This window comes from Athene cunicularia (genome assembly GCF_003259725.1).
Source record: "Athene cunicularia isolate RWA chromosome 3 unlocalized genomic scaffold, athCun1 chr3_part1, whole genome shotgun sequence".
In the NCBI taxonomy this organism is placed as follows: Eukaryota; Metazoa; Chordata; class Aves; order Strigiformes; family Strigidae; genus Athene; species Athene cunicularia.
In genome coordinates this window covers 112,199,197-112,222,340 of record NW_020799097.1, presented here as the reverse complement: position 1 = coordinate 112,222,340, position 23,144 = coordinate 112,199,197, and the positions used below count along the sequence as shown (strand labels likewise).

Sequence of the window (23,144 nt, the reverse complement as noted above, 5' to 3'; positions counted from 1 at the left end):
ATAGTAAAATAATCTAGGATTACGGTAATAAAATTTACGATTAAAGGTGAATAAGTAAAATCACAAAGGCTAACATTCTGAAAAACACCAATATTGAAAAACTGTAAAGTAATATGCTTCACAAGAATTAAGGTGAAAAGAAATATGAATACATGAAAGAGAAATACCTTGAGAGAATTTCCAGTGTGCAAAAGTTTCTTCAGAATCGACCCTAAATTAGAAAAAAAATTAACAGGCACGTATCAGATACTAAGTTGGTCACTTTCTACCAGAATGTTTTTTTTAAAATACTATACAAAAGTTAGTTTAATGCCATTTACTATGTGACTACTGTGCTGGTGTTCAAGAAAAAATAGTATTATGGGGTGAAAAAACCCAAAGTGAATCTAATGACAATCATCATCACCATTATCAGTGTTATAAGATTAAATAAAATGTATCTTTACAGTGAGGGACTTTGGTTTTAGTCAGATGACAGTTTCTCAAATTATTTTCATTAAAAATAAGATAGCTAGAGGAAATTTTTACTTACTAGATTTGGAGAAACCAAGAAGTCCAACTTATAGGATTAATGCATTCAAACACACCAATATTGACAATTATTAGAAAAAGATGCTAGCACTCTATACTACATTTATGTCTATAAAACACAACTACTAAAATTGCAAAATATTTCAATTCTAGTTTTAGAAATACCATGCTAACTGCCCTTAACTTCAAATGTTATTTCTCCTGGGTTTGTGAATTATGTACATTCCTTAAATGTGATCCTTCCCTCAAGATCTCACCATTTCACCATGTTAAATGGAAATTAACATATATAGCAAATACATATTAATGCATATGAACATTAAACAAAAAAGCAAATCACAAGGTACAGCTGTAAATAATCGCACTGCCAAATTCTGTAGCTTATTTATTGGACACAGCTAAGAAATTATCCAAATATGACTACTCAAGAAAAGCATAAATATAAATAATATATTAGCTATAAAACAACTGACTAAAACCAATTTGTTCTGGACTAATTCAGATGAAATGGTAATAAAGTGGTCAAGCAGACATCTCCTTTTATTTCTGTCAGTGCTAACTGGAAATGTGACAATAGCCCTTTCCTTGACCTTTAACTTCCACTCATTATTTCTTCTGCAACAGCAAATTCATTGTTCTGATGAAAACCATGGCAGCAGATGAAATAGTGCTGGAAATCAAACCAAACAACAACAAAAAAGCACTACTTAGAAAAAATACATTCCCTCCAAAACAGCATAAAATTTACTTTAACAAACATCAAAACAAAATGTTGTGACCACTTTGGTAGCACTCAGAAACAGAATTTTCAAAGTAATGATGAAGCAAAGGCACTTAATTTGGAGGAAATTATCAAGTTAAACTACTTCACTGGATTTCAAGGTGTTTTGACTATCAAAATAAATGTATTTCACCTTGCAATACTTCTGTACCCATTTGGCTCCAGATTTGTTCAATCTGATCAAATAAGGAGAGGAATAAATTTTGCTTTCCATCTCTTGTACATGATCATAGCGTCAAAACATGCACTATATACGCAATGTAGGCCACAGGGAATATTTAAAGAATTTAAAAGTTAACTATCTTCTAACTAAATACAATAAAACGTTTTTTCTTTCAGAGCATTAATGTTCAAATCTAATTTTAAAATCTAGTTGAAAGTCCTATTTGAACTACATGAAAGCTTCTAAAAAACTTGGTAGTTGTTCAGGAAAATTAATCCTGCTTTTCTTACTTAGATCCCCAAAGTTCGTGAGTGACTAAACCAAGCCTGTTAGATATCTGTTATTTTTATGCTTAAGAGAAAAATAACTGTAGCAGAAGAACATTAAGTGCTTTAAGCCAAGCACTCCGTGTGTGCCTTAACTAAGTTGGCAACTTTATTTTTTTCTTTTTTATGCATGTCACAAAACAATCTTCAGTTCTGTGCTTATGAAGCCTTTTTCTGCAGAACACCTGCCCCCACAAAGCATGCAGAATGTACAAAAGACTAAGGAAAAAAAAAAAGCAGAACTTTACCAACTCCACGAATTCTTCCTGCCAGACTTCCTTCCCTTGCTCCAGAAGCCAGAATATGTACAGTAAATACCATAGGAGCATGGGGAAAGAACAAACTGCCTCTCTGTTTGACCAAGTGAAAGCCATCCATAGGCATCTTGTGTCTGTCATGGCCCATGTCATATTCTAATGTTATGCTTAGCAAATTCTCCGTTATGTGAAAAATCAGTGAAAGACAGCTGGGGCTAAACTTGCAGAAAATTGTGAACCACCCATTTAAGTAAAGAAAAATTTTAAATAACTCCTTAAAAGTTATTAAGGTCTAAACCCGAAATTCCTCATTCAATTCCCACAAACAGTGTGACAACTATTTCACAAATATTAATGAACTGCACAGAAAATACAGAAATGGAGAGAAAAAATTAAGCTCCCATTCACTGCAGCAGTCCAATGGTTTACATTCTGTTTAGCACACCATGTGCTCAACTACCAAACAGCCATCTATTCACAGCATGAATTTTACAGAATAAATTTCCAGGAAGTGGCAAGGGTTGAGGTTGAGACAAAGAGCAATATTTAGTACTATGAATTTGTACGGGCACCTCATACATGATCACTTGCAAAAGACTATCATAACACAAACTTGCAAGAGAGTCACATATTCCACAACCCTACTCAATCTTAGTTTTCGGTGTTAGTCTGTGAATACAAAGGGAGGCCTCATTAGAAAAAGGTGTGTTGGTTTATAACCCCCATCATCTTGGTGCGCATGAAAAAGAGGAAGAGAACTCAAGTAAACTCAAGAATACAAAAATTTAAAGAGCATTTGTGCAAAGTAAAAATGAAGTGGGCAACCAAACCCATACAAAACAAGGAACACACAGAGCTGTCAAAGCAGGTAAGAAGATTTTCCATATGCTTCAAGAATTTTCAGCTGCAGGTCTCATATGTAAGTACTACTGGTGTATGGGCAATATTAAGGGATTCTGTGGTTAACAGGACTTGCAGAACCAGAGAAGTGACTACAGAAAACAATGATTTTATTTGTACTAGAATGTTTTTAAACCATTCCTTCTTACCTATACTGCGAAAATGCCATCGACAAAAAATCCTCTCAGGTAGTAGCTGCAATATTTTCTGCAGGAAACAAAACTAAATAGTCAAATTTTCCATAATAAACTCGCTCATTCAGAGGATACAGAGAAACTAATACACAAGACATAAATGAAATGGTAATATATACATAGAGAACACAACAGAAAGCAAATACCTATCATAGTAAGGACTCCTGCCCGTTACTTTACTCTTGTTACTGAGAAAGACACTTGGAATGGTCCTGAATATATACCATGACACTGTCATGAACCACCTTTCCTTTCCCACTGTCTTGCAAAACCCTAGTATTCCAGAATATAAACTGATTTCGAATGAAGAAGTTACAGATTTCTAAGCAGCTCACTTTGGGTTACATTTTTCTGAAGTGTCTGGTAATGACTAATGTTATATTGATACAGTCCAGATTTTGAGCTTCTGCGGCTTAGATCTGTCTTTTCAAGCAACTAATGGAGTCTGATCTCCCAGCTGAGGCAGATATGAACAGTGGTGCAGTTATTTTTTTGAGATTATTTACCTGTGTTTTCAGCTGGTAAGTGAAACTGAGCCAAATTAAACAAAGCTAAACCAATTTAATCCACAGCACATGCAGTTAATAAAGCACTTATGTGGAATAATATGTAGTGGCCTGCCTCTGTACTTTTGGACTGATCCTAACAGAGGCAGATCAAAGGAAGAGGTTGTGGTCAAACCCATTCCCCCTTGGTTTTGTTACGCTACAGGGCGCCAACAAAGCAAAGCAATATAAGCATAGGCTTAAGTGCTTTCCCGAATGCAGTCTTATAATCTTAGTTGCAAAGAACAGTTGGGACTATCAAATGCTGTACTTTGTCAGTTTAGTGGATGGTAATGCTATCTGAATAAATCAAATCTATTCAAGGTCTTACTTGGGTAAAACTTTTAAAAGGACTTTAAGTTAACAGGCTCCAAGACAGCTTTTTTCCTGCCTTTTTTTCTTGTTTTTTCAACTACTGGCAGTACAGGCTAGGGCTCAGCAAGTAGGTGTATTAGTAGTACAGGACAGGTAACTTACTGCCACTCGGCCTCCCCAAAAAAGTGGTTTCATGGTTTCATTTTTCACAGAAAGATGTGTCTGGATCTTACAACTTTTCAGACATTGAAATATGAAATTAAGAAGATATATTTAAATGGGAAACTAGCTTTCAACACTTACTTTTGGAAATAAAATTAAACAATGTTATACATGACTAACAGAGTTCCTTGTAATTATCAAACAAAATCACTGGAACGAACTTCTGCACAACAAAGCGCCATTAAGTTTTCAGAAATACTACATGCAGGATGCAAAATGAATGACAAGTCATTTAAGCAACGGTGACCCATTTGTTGGTCTTTTGCACATAAAAGCTCACAAGAGGAAATAAATCATCACAGCCAAGAAAGCAAGAATTGGCATTTTAGGCAATCCTTCAGAGATGGCCAACACATGAATCATTATTGCTGTTAAAAACAGTATGCTCAAGAGATGGAGTAAGACAGACTTTTTTAAATTTTTGACAAAAAAAGTGCTTCAGAAATAATATACAAAACTCAAAATAGAGTATTTTTGAAAATGGAACATTCCTTTCTCCATGGCAGAAGATGGAAGTCATGACAAGTTCACAGACTTAGGGAACTAGACCTCAGGTCACACAGACTGGTCTTCCTTCACATCTTTACCATAGCACGTGCTCCCCGAAGAGTATCTCTAAAAGTTTACCTAGACTAAAAACATAAATCAGGCACATCCCTTCTATGTTCTCTTTGTATTTTTTTTCAGTATTCCTTCCACAGTCCTTCCCCAGGACACCACGGTATTACGGTATTAGGGACCAAAGGAGTGGGTGGCTGGTGGCCAGAGGTCTAGCTCCCCGTCCATGGGCAGGAGGAACGCGCTTGGGATGAAGGATCTGACTGGCTAAAAATGAGGCCATGATTCACATTTGGGCTTTACCTGTTAGTTAAGGACCACGTTTCTGCCAATCAGATTGCAGGATCCACAGACAAAGAATTATCATTATCCATATAAATATTAAATTATAGCAGCCCACCACTTTTCAAGACTATTTCTGACATTCATCTTGACCTAATTTGGCACAGGGCAGAAAGGAGCTTCTAATGTAAATCATGAATATTTCAAGTCTGGATCACTGTATCCAGGCACATGTTAGACTGATTCCATACTGCATACCCCAATCGCACGAGGAGAGGCTCCATTAAACAAAACCCTAAGACAAACTGGCAACAAAAATTGGTCTGAATTCAAGTATCAGAATACACTGCATGGAGGAACCTTCAAACATCGTCATGTTTATTATGGAAAACCAGACAAAACCAAATGCATTTCGTTTCCATTGTTTAAGTCATTGTAAGTAGGACAGTAGATCGTTAGAGCAAAACCAATTTCCTTCTACAGGCCATACTAACGAGATACCTCCAGCTTGTAAATGTAGATTCTGTCTCATTTGTTTCAAAACAGTAACTTTTGAGAATCAATTGTATTAAACGTCAAAAAAAATCAGGCACCACTTCTGTATCAGAATGTTTTATTAGAAATTTGTCAAAATCCCATAATACTACTAGTGAAAATGCCTCTCTGAGTATATTTCAGATGATACAGTAAAATTCTTTACTGTAAAACAAATATTTAGAAAATATATGTCTACTTCACTAAAAGTCTTATGTATACTTAAACACCAGGCATGGCACACTCATGTATTATGAATGAAAGTTTGTGAAAGTAATCTGAGGACATACAAATAAATTTTCCTTAGTTGCCAAAAGAAACAATACATATTTCCCAAGAGCTTCAGCAATGTTCTTAGAGTAATTTTACAGTTTACACACCCCAATTGATTCAGGATCAAAATAAACAACCACCACTTGTTAGTTTTTTCAAAACACAATAGCGCATTGAAAGAACTTGGGTTTACTGTGCCCTCTCTGCAAGATGCAAAGCACGTTAACCGTGATTTGAGAAAGGCCAGAGGCATGATGTCATGCAGTAAAGGCAGTATATTTTACACAGTTTCACCTAAACTTGAACACAAAGTTCACGCCCAGAAAGTAAACTATGATAAGGTGTAAGATGCATAAGCTAATAAGGTGGCAGAGCTGCATAATAAAGACCCATTTTGAAAAAGAACTTGATAACAACTCTTACATCCAACTGTTAGTGAATTTTAGGTTATGCCCGGAGAAAACCTGGAAAACAAATGCTGCTGTAGAATACAACCACCACCAGGAAAAGCAAGCTTAAACTTTAAATTGCATAAAGCTGGGGGAAGAAGGAACATGCTTACAGGTTTTCTTCTTTAAAAAAAAACACAGAATCAAACAACCTTGTCAGGTGACTGAATCAAAAAAAATTCAAGGGCTGAAATAAGAAGAGGACAGAAGTTCCTATCTGAAGAAAGCTTCCATATCCCAAAATCTTTTCATGTAGCAAAAATTGAGATACTTAAGTAATTTCTCATGCAATTCTTTTCAGCATCTCAAAAACAGGGGAAAAAATATGAATGCGCTTTGAAAAAATGCAAAGATGTGATTAATCACCTTCATAGTACCACCACACAGTAAACAGAAGTAATTTTTTTTAAAGCAAATTAGATTGCTAGCATCACAGCTACCTAGTGAAGATATGAAAGCTTTGCAGCAGATTAGAATGAGTATAAATAATCTAAATTCAGAGTCCAGATTTGCTCCTACAATAAAAAAAAAAAGTTATCATGGTTAAAAGTCTACACTAGTAAATAAAAACTTCGGAATGTGACAAGTTAATTCAAAGTTACAGTTAGAATGCCTTTTAACTAGTAATTTTCACGTGTGCATTAATGTCCCCAGACTAAGATGGTGTTACTGTGTGACATGATTGCATAAGTCATGAACAAGCTTCAGTTGTTGTCCTTTCAACTTAGCATTTCCAAGAACATTTTCTACACCCTCCCAACCCCTGGTGTTCTAAAAAACACATATTGCTATTCCTATAAAACAAATGATAGTTTCTTCCACTCCAGCCTAGACTTCTAACAATACCGCTGTGAATCCAAACTGGCTATTGACATCTTGTTTCTAGTTTCACAGTACACTAATAAGAAATATTTTAAGAAACCCCACAGTGCAAAATAATATTGCTTTTTCAGAAAACACACAGATCTATTTAATGCTTAGTGCTTTGCTGCATCTATATGGTAATCCATTATAGCACACTTGAAATAGAAATTAGGTATTACTACTGATCAACACATCAGGGTATCTGTCAGTTCTTTTAACTGATTATCCATAGTTCTTTTTCTTCTGGACTTCCTGCATGACTAGGAATAATGTTAAGTTTAAATCTTAGTTTACACAGGATGCTGCTTTTTGAAAGATATATATTGCTCTTTTATCAAAGTAAAATGAAAAATACCCAGGTTTGTATTTCAACAGATTCACTCTGACTTAAGCAATACTGCAATTTCTTTTAAAAGTAGTCTTTTATTTTTGCCAACTTTGTTGAATCATATCATGATTGCTAGCTTTGTGCCTATTATTGTGTACCGCGCTACCCTGTTGTAGAATGGAGAGAAAGCTAAGGCTGTTATCACATCTTACACTGAAGATCCCTACAGCCTGAATGTTTTCCAGCTTACCTTACACAAAAGTGAGACAATAAGCAATGCTGTTCTGCCTTCCAGAGCTACTAGAAGCTGTTCTGTAACATGCCATGCAGAGTCTCTTATTAAACACAACAAAAACAAATGTGTTCTTGCTGATTGAACATGCTCTCAGAGGCAGTGTCAATGACAAGTTGAGAATATTGTTCATTCCAGGAGAATGGATTCTGAGAAAAAAAATTGCTTTTTCAGTACAACCTGTACATGTTAAGGAGTTTCTATTAGTTGGTGGCAGGTGGATCTACTTTAAAGCAAGTCAAACGTAGAATAACTCTTCTGTGTCTCTATGTTCAAATACTGTTCAGTGGTATCTCCATAAGAGTTTCAGAGTGTTCAACTACTAAAATCTGCAGTAATTTAGAAATTTTCTAGCTATTATTCACCAATTTAGGTGAAGCCAGGAGCCCAATGAAGTTAGCATGCCTGCAGCAATTCAATCTAAATAAAGGAAAACTCCTTTTATTGCACCAATAAATTATTTACATTCACTCATTTAGGGAAAAATGTCTGCCCAAAGCACACCATACTTATTCTTGCCCTAGGCAAAACATTAAATAGTAAGATCTCTGAAGTTGAATGTATGCACACATAGTAAGAACTTACAAAAGAATGCTGTAACAATCACTGTTATTTTAGATCAGCTGATTACAACTATGGCAGAACAAACTGTAGATGGCTCCCTAAATGATTTCCTATGTGTAGGAAAGAAGGGCTATAAACAATTTTGTAGTTATAAACAAATAAGCTCCTTTTACTTTATTGAGCTCGAGAATCAGCCAACCAAGTCCGTGTGACAGATGTGAGGTTAAACAGTAGAAGTGGTAATCACAGTAGGCACAGGTAACCAACCGAAAAACTGTAACAGAACCTACAACCTGAATTTAAAACTGTGGCTCTTAATGGTAATTCGATTTCAAGTGTAAGATAACCTGAGGATGGGAAAATTAAGCCAGTGAGCTTAATTTGAGCTTAACAGACATGAGGAAAATGCAAAAAGTAGAAAGAAAGTTAAAGAAAGGGGAAAAGTTAAATAAAAGGGATAACCCCAAGAAATGAGAAACCAGGACCTGTGACAAGAAGAATAGCTCAGCAATAACTTGACTTGATTATACCTTGCAAAGAATTTTACAAGTACTTTTCACATTGGCAAGTTTCAATACACAATTTCTGCACAATATTACTCAGTTTTATTCAAAACATAGCAAGTAATTAGGAGCTACATCCTAAGATAAGCAAGGCACCCTAAGAAAATGCTACAGATAAAAAGAACATCCTTTTGCACATTCATAAAAACAGCTACGCAGCACTAGTCTTCTAAAAGAGTTACGAATCCAAAACTGCTGCAAGTTTCCCTGATGCAAGGTTTTATACAACTGAAGATAAGCTTAAAAATCACCACTGGCTTTGAGATTTGTTTTAAGCTGTTTATCCAATATTGCTAATTTACATAGTAGTCTATATAAAGTAGACCTACAATGTGGTGGAAGAATTTGATATTTAAAATACCCACAGCAATCTTAGTCCAGAACGAACCGAAGTTATAAATTTTTTAAATTACATTTATGTGCATTACTAGGCAGTACTAAAAAATAAGCATATATTCCTAAATTGCATCAGAACACAGAGCTATCTGGTCACCCACCACCACAGCAGGTGTTCCTCTGACAGATGCAGTGTATTTACTGTGTATGGTCTGTAATCTACTTTTCAAAAGGGTTGCTAACAGACTATAGCCAATTATAAACCTATACTGAATTATCATTAGCATTTGCAGAACAAGTAACTTTTGCACATCTGCGCTAATAAATTTAGTCTATACAGCTGCTCCTGTAATCGTTACGTTCACATTCTGATAGCAGACCAATCCATGTTTCAGTGGATTTATACCACATCCTAATCTTCGAAGTATGTGACCATTTGTAGTTTATATTTAGATGTGCTGCTGAGGACAACAATACTGTATTAAAATCAGTAGCTACTGCTACAAAATAAAGAGCTCAAAGTATGGTTAAGTTCTAACAGTTTATTGATTATCATCTCTGGAAAAACGCTTAGTGTTATACAAAAGCCAAAACAGGCTGTGGAGTTTGGGTGTGTGTAATACAAGTACTGCAGAGACTATTAGCACATTTATATTCAATTTACATCCACTTAATATTTAAATTCACTTGCTGCATACATAACTCAAGATTAAGATACATTAAAATTTTGCTGGTGAATTTCTAAGGAAGGCAAAAAACAGACCACTCTGTTCCCATCTATAACCACAGATAGCCTCTTCCCAGGGCAAGAGGCATACAGGGAAGTGCTAGGCTTGACAGATAAAAGTCTAGAAGTATAATCACAAGGCCAATATGAGTTACATTAGGTACCTTTCCAGAGTTATAATTCTGTAGATTTTTTTCTTTAAGAAAAGAAGGAAAATTGTGCCTACTCTGTGTTCTGACTCAGGGACTCACACTGCTCACATTTTCACCAAGTTTCAAGAAAATAGAAGTTCCACAGAGAACATGGACTTACAGAAATCAAACAGTATAAGCAAACTTTTTTGTACAAGCCATATGAAAAACACCATATGCTTTTACAAATAAGGACCTGTGAAACACAAGGGCACTTATATTAACGTGCACTGGTAAAAAATAAGCAAGCATAAAAAATCCATACTGAGAAGCTTTCAGCATATGTATTATCCATGGGAGTTGGGAGTACCCAACCCATCTTCTCAGCTACCTGCAACAGTGCAGTGAGACCTCAACTACACTGACTGTATCCGAAAAACTTTTAGCAACAATAGCAGCTACTGTAAGTGACTTTGGGAAGTTTTACTACATTGGAAAGAGTATCTGAAAAATTCTAATAAAATATTAAATAAAGTGGACGTGTTACATCAGTGTAATAAATTTTATGAGTGCATCAGCATAATAGATGTGGCTGTTCTTAACTAAAAAAGCATAATTATAGAGGATGGAAAGAAACTGATCTATGTATTATGTCAAAAACATCACTCTGCTCTTATTTCATTACGGACGCAAAAAAAAAATGCAGCATCAGAGGAATCAGTATCTGATGCTGCAAGGACAAAATACTTTATTACTAAAAAAAAAAAATCCAAGCTTTCACAATCAAATGATGGTATATTACTTTTATAAGATCTAGAAAACTTACATAAACGTAGCGTACCTTTCCTGAGTTCTGTGACAGAGTGCTCTGATGACAGCTATCATAAACAATGCCCTCAAATCAGAGGGAACAGTGATAAAAGAAACAATATTAACATGTTCTGAAAACTGACTACAAATCTGCAGATAACTAAGCCTTACCAAAGAAAAAGTAAATTTGTTTTTCACAACGTTTTTCCCTTTTAGCTGAAAAAAGGAAAAATAATACAGGTAATTACAGCTGCTGTATCATTTCATGAATATCTATTTGGAAAAACACAAGGCACCTTAGAGAATATAAAATTAGATCTAAGAACGCAGCAATATTAATTGTAAAAAAGGACTACACAAAATCAACTATTAAGCCTTCATATTACTCCTTTTAGATTAATATTTCTTTTTTGACTAATACGTTGTTTGATGTTATTTTTGAGTGGCCAAGATCCACTGCTGATGTGTAAAATCAAGACTACAGCTACAACTACAGCTGAGTCAACTTCATTTTGAGAGGATTTGTGGAAAAGGCATTTGTTATTTTGCTTAATATACACACTAGGTGTCACTCAAGAACAGCATCAAAATACTGAAACTGTACCAGAAAAGGCAGAAGTCAATTCCTTTCATAAATATTTTTATTGATTTTTATACTGTTAACCCTCAGCGCCTGGATTCAGGATTTGTTAATCCTAAGTAATTATCTATTTAGCTAATTAGAAGAAAACTCTAGGAACCCTCTGGCTCACACTGACATCAGATAAAATATGGCAAGCTTAACAATCAATTAGTTTTGCTTCCTATGGCTTACAACATGAATGTTTAATTACTTGGCATTTACATTTTATCTTGTCCTGTGTTCAGACTGATGTATTCTTGGTCTGTGTGTTAAAAGGCCACCTAAAAAGCTGTTTTCCTATAATGCATTAAGTTATCCAGTGTTAAGAGTTATAAATGGATTGCAAACCTACTTCCAGTAGATAAACATCACGAAGGGGATCGCTCAAATTGCACACAAATATCTTAAACAATTTCTTCCTCCTCAAAACTGGCAACGGCTAGGCTATAATATAATTCTTCTCCATCGGGACCCAAAGCAACACTTTGTTGATATGTAACTATGCATTTTTTTCCTCTTCATACAGTATGTTCTCCTGATGCTTTTAAGCGGTATTAAACAGGTGGTTATTAGCCACCCGTTTTCAAGACACAGGAATGCATATTTATTCACTTTAACCAGATGAGTAAGCCTTAGTTATTTTCCATTCAATGACATAGCCACAGAAATGTAATTACTTATTCAAGACCACAGAGTAAGTGTATTAATGAGCTGCCATTAAATTGCACAGCCTTGGTCAGTAAATGTGGTGATAGCTTCTCCACTGGGGGTGGGGAGGGAGGAGGAGGAAGACTTTCTCTGCCCCAAATACGGTCCTAGCAGATATGTGAGCTCATGTTCTTTGACACTGCCTCATGCAAAATCCTAAAGCAGACTCTTTTACTAATATGCTAAGTAGGAGAAAATATAATTTGATTTTCAGATTTCAGTCTGAAAATGCAGCCTTTTAGTTAAAGGAGCAAAGAGAGGGAGAAGAGGAAAACAGAGACAGAACTTGCTACATCAAAGTGAGAAGATGAGATGACAAAAATCCAGAATTTCATGTCATCATTTTCCAGACCATTTTTCATATTACAGTTGTGTTAGGCTAAACAGTGTCGTTCTTAGTATAAATATTATTCTCACTACAAACTACACATTAATGCAAATGAAGCAATATACTTCTGAGGTTTTTGGTTTGGGTATTTTTTCCCCATTTTTAGAAGGAGAGGTGAAAGTTGAGAACATTTAACAGATAGAACTTATGCTAAGACTTTTGTTGTGCATTATAAAAAATATTTTATATATTAGGCTTTCATCTGTCCCAGTGTTATTTTCTCACATCCAAATATATTTAAGCAATAACTCTAACTAAAGAAGTCCCTTGGAAAATGAGCTCTCATAGTCTATTTTTCTTTAAATTAAAGACATTGTAATTTAATTATGCAAAAGTTCACTAGCTAACATTTCCTCCCTAGACACTGCAAATGCTATAATTGCCAGTGCTGGGGAAAAATAGGCTCCTGGAAGTTAAAAAAATATTAAACAAATTAACATTTCACACACTCAGATCAAACTGATATGCCATAGTTGACAACTCTTATCCTTTTATTTTCCTTGTGCTGCAAGACCAAATACTGCAGTCATAATAGATGCCTGCATCTGAAAGGAGTAGAGCCCAAACTCCTGCTGTGACACATTCAAAATAAACACAACACTGAACTTCATACTGACAAAGCGCAGGGAAAAAGTACTGTTGTTTTGAACTAGCCCTCCATAAAATACAGAAGCAAGAACCTATTTAATTCAGAAAAAAAAAAAAGAAAAAGACTATTTTGAAAGCTTTAGCCTAACAGAGGTTGTGCAACTATTGATCACTTGCTCCCAAATTCTACTGAAAAAAAACCCAGGACACTTTCAAAGTGTTGATCCTTAGTTCCTTAGGACAGATATATTACTGTATGATTTCCAAGTCTTTTGAGAAAATCTCTTGCCTCTGGATACTCACTCAGCCAACACCCCCACTGCATAATAACTTTTTATTGTTGGTGTATCTGAAAACTTAATGCACACTCTTTTCTGCCTTTCACCTTGTACAGTCATGGACACCTACTGTCGTTTTGACTGACACCTAGTTTCACCTCTCATTGTAAATATTTAAGTTAGCATATAATGACAAAGAGATTTAAAATAAAAAATAGTTTCATGGCACGGAAAACTTACTTCAAAAAGAAAAAGAATGGAGTCCAGCTCCTCCCTTTGTGATTTATTCCCTGCAAGACAGAAAATGACATTGTTTGCCCTAAATATACAATATGAAGCAGAAGGCAAAACTACGCTGTTGCTATTCAACAAAGATATTAGTCAAAGATGTTGCACTTGGTTTCTTTTTCTTCATCTTTATCTAATATCGAAGAGCAAGAAATTGACTCTCTCTCTTCATTATGAATGAGGGACATCTAGAGTCCCAGACCGGCAAAGCACTGTCATTGTGCTCATCTCCAAGATAATGCCTATTCCTACTGACGTATCTTCAACAGTGAGATTTGTTCTGTGGATCTATGATGATGTTTCAGCTGGACAGACATATGTGTAATTGTAGGATGAAGGCCTTCAATACTTCCAAACAAGATGAAAGGACACTTATATAGATGCACAAGCCCTGATTTTTGTGCTAAAATGACACTTGGTCATAGAAATGTACTTAGAATTCTCATCAGTTTTTTATGACATTTCAGAGAGCAATTTTCCATGCTCATCTCTTCTGATACCATAAAATTAAAATATTACTACTAATTAATAATACATGAAACTATTAATGCAAATATAGACAATTGTGAACTCTATAATCATTAGATAAGCTCGAACAGAATGCTTTTGAGAATAGTTAGGGAAAACTGACTCAACAATTGCTGGCAAAACTCTAAAACTTACCTTTTTGTTTCAAGCTATTCTCCAGTGTTATGAAATTTTCATAGAATATGAAATAAATTTGAGAATAATTGTTCTCAAAAAATTGCTTCAGGTCACTTCCATCCACAATATCTGAAAAGAGGAACAAACAGGAGTTACTACACAAAATCAGAAAGCTGAAAATTGTTGTCTTCATGCAAATTTAGTGTTAGAGAATGCAATAAATGCCATAGTTACTTCAATAAATATTCTATACTAAATTGTGATTCCACGCTTGCAAGTGAAATAGGGAAATTTCCATTTCCATTTAGTTTATGAAAATTAGCAGTATGGCTTAGGTTCACTTGTTCACAAAAAAAAAAAAGATGGGATGTGTCTTAGCTATCTAAAAGGGTTCTGTATCATCAAAAAAAGCAGGTACTGTAGGAAAAAACAAACACCAGCAATGAATTCTGTATGCAAATTGCAAATCCAGTTCTTATATTTATCTGACAAGCAGATCAATTCAGAAAACATCATATTTCCAACTCATTTAAAAAAAAAAAGAATGGAAACCAACGCATGCATCACTTCCCTAAGCCTTAACTTAGATCTAAAATTTGAAATGTTTATTTAAGGAAAAAAAATCTAATGTTTTCTTAAACCTGATACTTGCAAAACATACTTTAACTTCATCTGTTTACTCTTTATTGTAACTGATTTGGTCAAGAAAAAATAGACGATTCCACATAGAATAGGATAGTGGGCAAAAAATTATTAGCAACACATCTTCTTGAAGTTTCAGCTCTGGAGAAACCTGTTCATTAATCAAAACAACAAAGCTGATTGCAACAAGAAGACCCAATAATATCATACAACTACAGAAGAAAGATTGACTTTAGACTGGACAATGCTTTTTTTCAAAAAATTAAAAATTAATACCTTTTCAGTAGTGAGGCTTTGTTTGGTTGCTTGTACTACGGAAACAATTAGTGCATGGAAACCCTTTTACATGCCATTTGTTTCCTACAAACTACTGGTCTTGAATTTGCAAGCTAAGTGCAATTATTCCTCTCTATGAATGCGTTCTGTTAAATACAACTCTAGGAGAAAACAAGGCTTTCATTTACAAGAATTTCATATGAAGGAATGAGGTCATTAAAATCTAAACAAAAAGGAAACCTTCCCTTTAAATTGTGAAAGGAAGAGAAAGGAACTGCCTAATCAAAAAAAGTAAATTCTTCCTTTTCTATAAATGTGGCATTTCAGTGGTGACTCATCCATTATTCTGATGTAAGCATGCATTCTTACGGCTACATCCTTTTCCTATTGAACTATTTTGTTCCTTATATTCCTTTGCAAGATATATAGGAAAACAATTTCTAATCTTAAAAGAGGCCAACAGCAATACTCCCATTTACTATCCTAAGAGTAGATATTCACTCAGAAAGTAAGATTTTCTGGCAATTGTGCATGTGAATTGTCATTCTGATACCACTCATTTCACTTTAAAAAAAAAAAAAATCCAAAATGTAAGAATAAGCCACACCCCCAATAACTCCATTGTTCAGAGATACAGCTTCCTTGGGCATTTCACTACCAAATTTCTTATTTTTTGCAGACATTAAGAAAACACCACTTCTCTACTCCACCACCCGTGTGTTCATGGTGATGAGCAGTGCTGACCATGATGGCTTCATCCTGCTCCTCTGGCCACCGGAGAGGCAGGCGATGTCTCTGTCTGGAAGGACGAATAGCCAAGCCATCGACAATGCCCTTTCCAGAGTCTCTCTCCCCTCTAACATCATGTCGAATTGTAGGAAAAGCACTTCCAGGCAGGCTGCACCACGGCAAGCACATCCCAGTCTCGCACCCTCCTTCACTGCTCTCCCTACAACCGGGCTTTTCCCATCCACTTCACCAAATAACAATTGTCACAGACAAACAGACCACGAGAAGAAAGGCTGCTTCTCAGGAGGGTTTACTAGAAGTTGGCAGGAAGCCTAAAACAGTAACTTGGATCACTACAATGTATATATATGTTTAATTTGTAGCAGGGTAAGGCTCATTCTTCTGTTTTTCAAATGGAAAACATCAGTGAAAGTTTCGTGCACTATTTATCATTTAAGATAAAATAATGACTTTTGGCAAATCATATTGACTGAATAAACAGCAAGGTTGGGATTGAATTGCAGGTATTAGGTTATATTTTTATATTTATATTTTTACATTTACTCATAAATAGCTCTCAGATTACTATTGTTGAAAACAGTCACCTAGAGAATTCAAAGCTCTGAGCACTAAAATCTAAGGCAAGTTGGCAATCATTATCAGCCACCACATACATAGCAGCTTTCCAAAAACATGTATAATCTATCTCTGTTCCCCAAACAAGGATAGGTGAGCCATTGCCTAATACTTCTGATTAATACTTCACAGCTTTTACAGCAACATACAGGAAACAGGGAGACATTCGTACACATGACATTTCTTCTGTATAAAATATGAAAGAGTTGGCTCGTTAGATAACTGCAAGTCACCCTTACCTGCCTTACTAATTAAGTTTAAAATATAGGGAAACAAACTATTCAGGTACCATTTAATAAGAATGTGAGTTTATTGCCAAGCTCTCATTACTCTTCCTGGTATAAAAAAAAAAAATAAAAATCTAGAGGAAACAATAATTGTGTGCTTCACACACCAGCTTTCCTTTTATTTTTCTGTTAACTACCAAATCTTACTGCAGTTATTTAAGTAGCTAGAAATCCTCCCGTAATTCATAAACTTCCAAAGTCACTTGACCTTATGCTATTTATACAAAGTCCTTTATCCTTAGTACTTTAAAAAATAAAGATGAAGAGACAACTTTGCAGTCATACCCTGGTTAATGATAAACTTTTATTATTAGCCTCACCCCAGAAACTACATACAATTTTTCACATAGCTTAAAAAAAAACCAAAAACACAAAAACAAAACAACAAAAAAGCCCCATTTTTTCAGATTAGTGCTTTAAATGATAAATAAAAGCCTAGAAAATAATTTTCTTTAATTTTTTTTCAAAGGAATGTCAGCATGGAAACATACCATTACTAAATAACCCTCCAATTAGAACAATTTCTAAAATAATTTTAACACTTGAAATTTCACATGAAATCTAAGGAACAACGGCTGTTCTAAATTCAGCAATAAGTATGGAAGCACTCATTTTTGAATGCCTCTAAATGAAAATTTCTATTAGGCTTGTATTAATCTAGCTGTACAGAACTGTGCACCCAAGACAGTGCCATAGTTTAAAAGCCCACTACTCTCCTTTATTGTCTCATTTTTGATTGAGGAATTAAATTAAAAATATAGGTTTTCTTAATTTATATTTTTTAAAAGAAAAAGATTAAGGATTGCACTTAGTAACCTAACAAATTTCATATTTAATCTAAACTGAAGTCTGTGTATAGCAATATCAGGTCTACCATGTATTTGTCCATTGCTCAACAGAGAAAAGGATAAAAGCAATGGACATGAGCAGCACCCCACTTCTGTCAGCAGTAGTACTCATAATATACACCAAAGCACAAAACATTGCCATTTTCCAGTTCAGGCTTTATATAGCGGTTTCTTCAATAACACAGTTGAAATACATCTAAAGTACTGTAACTTTGGAAACAGCCCAGCTTTTACACACGCATCCAAGAGTGAAGTGCCACAGCACAAGCTCTGAAGTGCACATTATTAATTCAAACACCAGCCTGCACCCAGCCTTCTGATGCACAATTTAGTCCATCAGTATGCTCAAAACCAAATGTGAGCACATATATGGTCTAACAACCCACCTCAGCAAATGTCAAGGTTCAGAATCCACACAATCCATAAATCTGTAAAATAATTTGGGCTTGGTGCAGTTTGCAACTGCACCAAATCAGTGCTACTTCCAAAACAAGGTTATCAGCCTTAAGATTATTCAGTATAGAAAAACTGAAAATCCAGACCCTCAGTTCAACTTAATTTTTGTCACCATCTTCCAGGCAGCTCACAACATATTCAAGAGCAGCTACAGGTAAGCTCCCATTTTTCTTTATTTCTAAGTGTCATATGAATGGTGGTGGCCAACTTAAATCACCACACACTGTTCACAGCCCCTACCTGCAGACCAACTTTATAATTTCCAGCCTCAAAGTTCTCAGGTAAATCACACTCTGAAATTAATAAGAATAACACGCCATGAAGAAATGGCTCATCACCTTCATAAATAAAACCATAAAAGTAACACTTATCCAATTTTATGCATGAGCAAAAAGTGACATCATCTAGACTACACAGCAGTAGCTGTTGTTCCTATTGCACCATTATTCAAAAAAGTTACTGCATCATGACAGAGCAATTCTTAAAACCAGAAGAAGAATTCAAGGGAAATACACTAATCAATGCAAAGATTTTAAACTAAACATTTCAATTGTACCTGAGGAGGAAACATTGAAAGATATGTTTCAATTTAAAAAAAAAAAAAAATTACCCAAGAACAGCCACAGAAAAAAAGTCTTAAAGAGTAGAGATAAGTTTTTATGCTATAAAAAATCCTGCAGAAACTACTCTGGGAAACAGTATAGAGGGTTTAATTTACAGGCAGTCTGAATGAAACAAACTTGTATGTTGCCACTATCATTTATAAGACCATTATTTTTCACTCAATCCTAAAAAAAAGATTACACTATTGACACTTCCACACACTGTATTTGGAAAAAAGTTCCTACTGACCATACAAAAGTTCCAAAATTTAGTACAACTCTATAGCAATTGAAAAAAAAAAAAAATTCTCTGGTCATTTACCTAACAAGCAAACATCCACTTTAAAATAATGTTGTTATTCTGGTTAATGTTTTGCATCATCATACAGGTAGACTACCCCACAGAAAAAGGAACTCGGATCCTAAAGGGCATTAGAGACTTGAAAGATGTTATAAGCAACCCAAATTTAAAGGGAATCTTTTATTTCAGTTTGGATATTGGACAAACTTACACAGAGGGTAGCTAAGAGACCTGAAGAAATCAAGAACTGGATGTTACTGATCCTGGTGCTCACACAACACCTTATTTACAGAAATAAACATTCCTTGCCCTCATTCCTCCCCTATTACCATCTTTTCTCTGATTTTTATCCTCCTACATCAGTAGGATCTCAGAAGAGTAACTGTCATTTTGTTTACAATTTAATTCCTGTGATTTAAAACTAACAAAGGAAGGAAAGATGGCATCATCTAAGGAAACATAAAAACGTGAGCAGTTATTTTGAGAATATGTGTCGCTATGGCCTGAGTGTATTTGGGGACAGGGAGTGAAACGACTGGGGTGGGAGGAATGCTAAGACACACACATTCCTATCCCTGGCCAGCACAAGGAGTGCCACATTTGGGGGGGGTGGAAGAAGAAATATCCAACTATTTTTGAGCCTTTATACCAGAAGCTTTGCTTTTCTTAAATACAGGAGAACTACTTACCATGTGTTGCTTCACGTTCTGTGCTGAATAATACCAGAAAACACACACTTGCAATGATATCTGTGGAGATACTATCTTCAAAAAGCCACTCCCATATTATCTAAAATGTTTACATTGACATTCTCAAAAGCAGACATCTCAGAAACAGAAGCAAAGCCTGCTTTGACATAGTCCCTGCCATAAAACATATCCACTAGGAGACAGCCAGTCGCCATATCACAGCACTTCAGCCAATAAGCCACTAATATGCTACCCAGCCCACTGGCAGTGATAACAATTTTCACTTAAACCCAATGTTCAATAGTAAGTTTAATCAAAAAATCAGGTCACTATCTCCAAATGTAACAGACACTTGGAAGAAAAGATATTTCCTGAGAAGTGACGGATGTATTTTTTTCCCCCTTGCCAACTGGGTAATAAGCATCTTTACAGAAAACCACCAGACAACACTACCTTGTGTACCATCTGCTTTGGGACATAAATTAATTCTGTCATGCTAATAGGCATATTTTGCCATTTGTTCCACCCATCAGGTCTGTTACAGGAGCCTGACAACCTCCTCTGTACCACACAGGCATACAAAAACAACACTCCAGTAAAATGGGTATAACCAAGAGCCATAGCAAGCTCAGTATTTCATCTTAAACTAGTCATGTCTTAGTTTCAGATGTGTCTGAGAGGCTGAAAGTGGAACATTAAGAGAAAGTTGCTATATATCTTATTTCTTCAAATTCATTCATTTTAGTGAGGCTGGTGGAAAAGGAAGAAATTTAAGGTCCGCAAGTTCACACTACAGTTTCTTAGATCAATCTTTCTCAGAATGGTTTCACAACACACTTTAAACCTCATCTCATAGACAAAAAAATTCCCAAATCTTTTTACAATTAAATTGGACATTATTTTAATATTGTTTATACAGCACATGAGCAATAAGATGTTGACAGTTAAAGGGCATATCATAACGCAGTTATCTTCTCCTGTCATTAAAAATTCCTGCCCTTAGGCACTTAGATACATGGTATGATTTAAAACACAAACAAAAAAACAATCAAAAAAACCCAAGCAAACAAAATATTTTCTGTGCCTCCAGTCCAAGAAATATGTATCTTTGGTCACCAGAGAGAGATTAACACAAAGATGACCACCAGGTGGCTAACTATGACGATTTTTACATACACTTGAAGAACAGGAGGAATTTATACCCAGAGTAGTCACATACCCTTCATTCATAGCTAACTCCAAAGCAAAGGTTCAACACTGTTCACAAAACCCATGAAGACTGGCAGGTGCTGAGGGCCTCTGACACGTGAGCCTTTTGTCTCACACCACCAGCCACAGTAGTCAGAACTGCTTGACTTGTGAGTCCAAATCATGAAGCTTAAATATCTACAGACTGGGCATGCTGAAATTCTGCTACTCAAAAGATGATCAAGACCTGGCCACTTCTAGAGCATGACGTAAGAGCACCTATGGATTTGTCTAGCACTCTGTCCACTAATCAACTTACCCACAGAAATCTCATTTTCAGATCAGCTAGTTAAATGCAGTAGACCACAGGGGAAAAACACCTTTAAATCAAAGTGATGATTTCTCACACATGTAAGAAACACGTCACCAAAATGCCCATTCCAAGTGAAACTATCAGACTCTTCTACTCATTTGTTTCCACACTCTCACAGAGTACAACTTTCTCAAAGGGACCATCCTGAGGGAGACTAATCACTACTCTTCTAGCTCAGGATCATACTCGGTGTCCTCAGCACAAAAGCTCCTTGCTTTGGTACAGTACATTCAAAACTTATTTTGTATGTTTTCTCCTACCAGTGGAACATCACAGGAAAAAGCTGTTAATCTCAAACTCAATCTCGAGCATCACCAACGAGCCCATGCTCCAAACCACAGTGAGGTTCCTCAGTGCAAGTCTTGCAGCCTGGTGCACATACCAGGCAGAGAAATGAAGGGGAGTACCTTTACTCTGCAAGACCCAAGCCACTTCCTGGGCAGTAACTGGCTCCACGCATCCTTCATACCACCAAGAGCAAGCGCACAGGGGGCCTGAGGGGAGCGACATGAACACTGACAGACCAGAGAGCCACTCCTCAGCGGGATACATCGGCCAACACCTGTTCTCTTTTGATGAGCCACTAACCTCAGGCCCTCTCCTCCAACCACTTACTTCTCACAGCTTGTAACACAATGTCTTTGAGGCTCCTACGTATCTGTCAATCTTCACAGAAACAGTAGACTAAAATTAGAGTACACAACAAGCACAAATCAGATCCTTCTCTCCTCCTTGTTTTTCTGAAGAACAATGTAAAATGAGATAAACGAATACTAACACTGTCACTGATTCTCCTGAAATGGGACAGTGCACAAAAGCTCTTAAAAGAGCCTTTTCCTGCTGCAGTTTGCTGACTAACAGAGAACACAGGGCCACCCAAATCCTTGCAAACCACAGCTCACAGCTGAAACACATCAACTGGTTTCCATGTTCAGAATAAAAAAAGATCAGGGTTAAGGCTTCAACTGTAAGATGACATTGAGAAAGATCAGCCTTGCCACAGAAGGGCATCGCAGAATACCATTACATGATCCACCCCTTAAATTGTGGGAAAAAAAAAAAAAAAAAAAAAATTTTAAATAGCCTTGTTGACAAGAGCAGAGCTGGTATGAATGCATCCTCTGAAGAACCCTACAGGAAATACGTTTACATACTGTTCTGGACAGTGCTGCTTCACAAATATTTTGATGCTGGGCAACACAAGTTTCTAAAGCCAGGAGCAGCAAAACGCATCACTTAACTTTCTCTAACAGCTCCTGAACTCCGAAAGGACTCACATTGCTATCTTTCAACAGCTATAACCGGGAAAGCTTACAGAGCTCCCCAAAATTGCAAAGGGAGCCTGGAAAAACGAAACCTAAGGCAGAAAAGGGTTGCCTACAATAAGTTCTTCTCTCATTTTTACTTCTGTCTTGAGGACAGCTCTCACCCAGCAACCCCAAACAGCATTACAAAATGGCTCGAAGCACACCGAAGGGCGAACAGCCCAGCGCGTCCAGCGCACCGCTCGCGGCCCCGGCGTCTGTCCCGGCGACCAGCGGCTTCTCCCCCAGAAGAAAAGCGGCTCCCTCCCGCGCTCCCCGGCCGCCGCCCTGCGCGGGGTCTGCCCGGCCGCCGCCACGGCGGGCTGCGGCTGGACGGGGGCAGCTGCCAAA

General features: G+C 36.2%; 1 protein-coding gene across 1 annotated transcript in view; it reads right to left on the bottom strand.

The window, feature by feature from the left end:
- The window catches only part of RALGAPA2 (Ral GTPase activating protein catalytic alpha subunit 2), a 127,676-nt gene extending 111,378 nt beyond the window's left edge, over positions 1-16,298 (bottom strand). The window contains exons 1-5 of the mRNA XM_026844668.1: positions 16,094-16,298; positions 14,481-14,591; positions 13,770-13,819; positions 3,108-3,165; positions 168-211 (exon numbers count right to left, since the gene is read on the bottom strand). Coding sequence (XP_026700469.1) covers positions 168-211; positions 3,108-3,165; positions 13,770-13,819; positions 14,481-14,591; positions 16,094-16,298 — 468 coding nt within the window. The remainder of the gene's footprint in view (positions 1-167; positions 212-3,107; positions 3,166-13,769; positions 13,820-14,480; positions 14,592-16,093) is intronic.
- Positions 16,299-23,144: the final 6,846 nt, after the last annotated feature.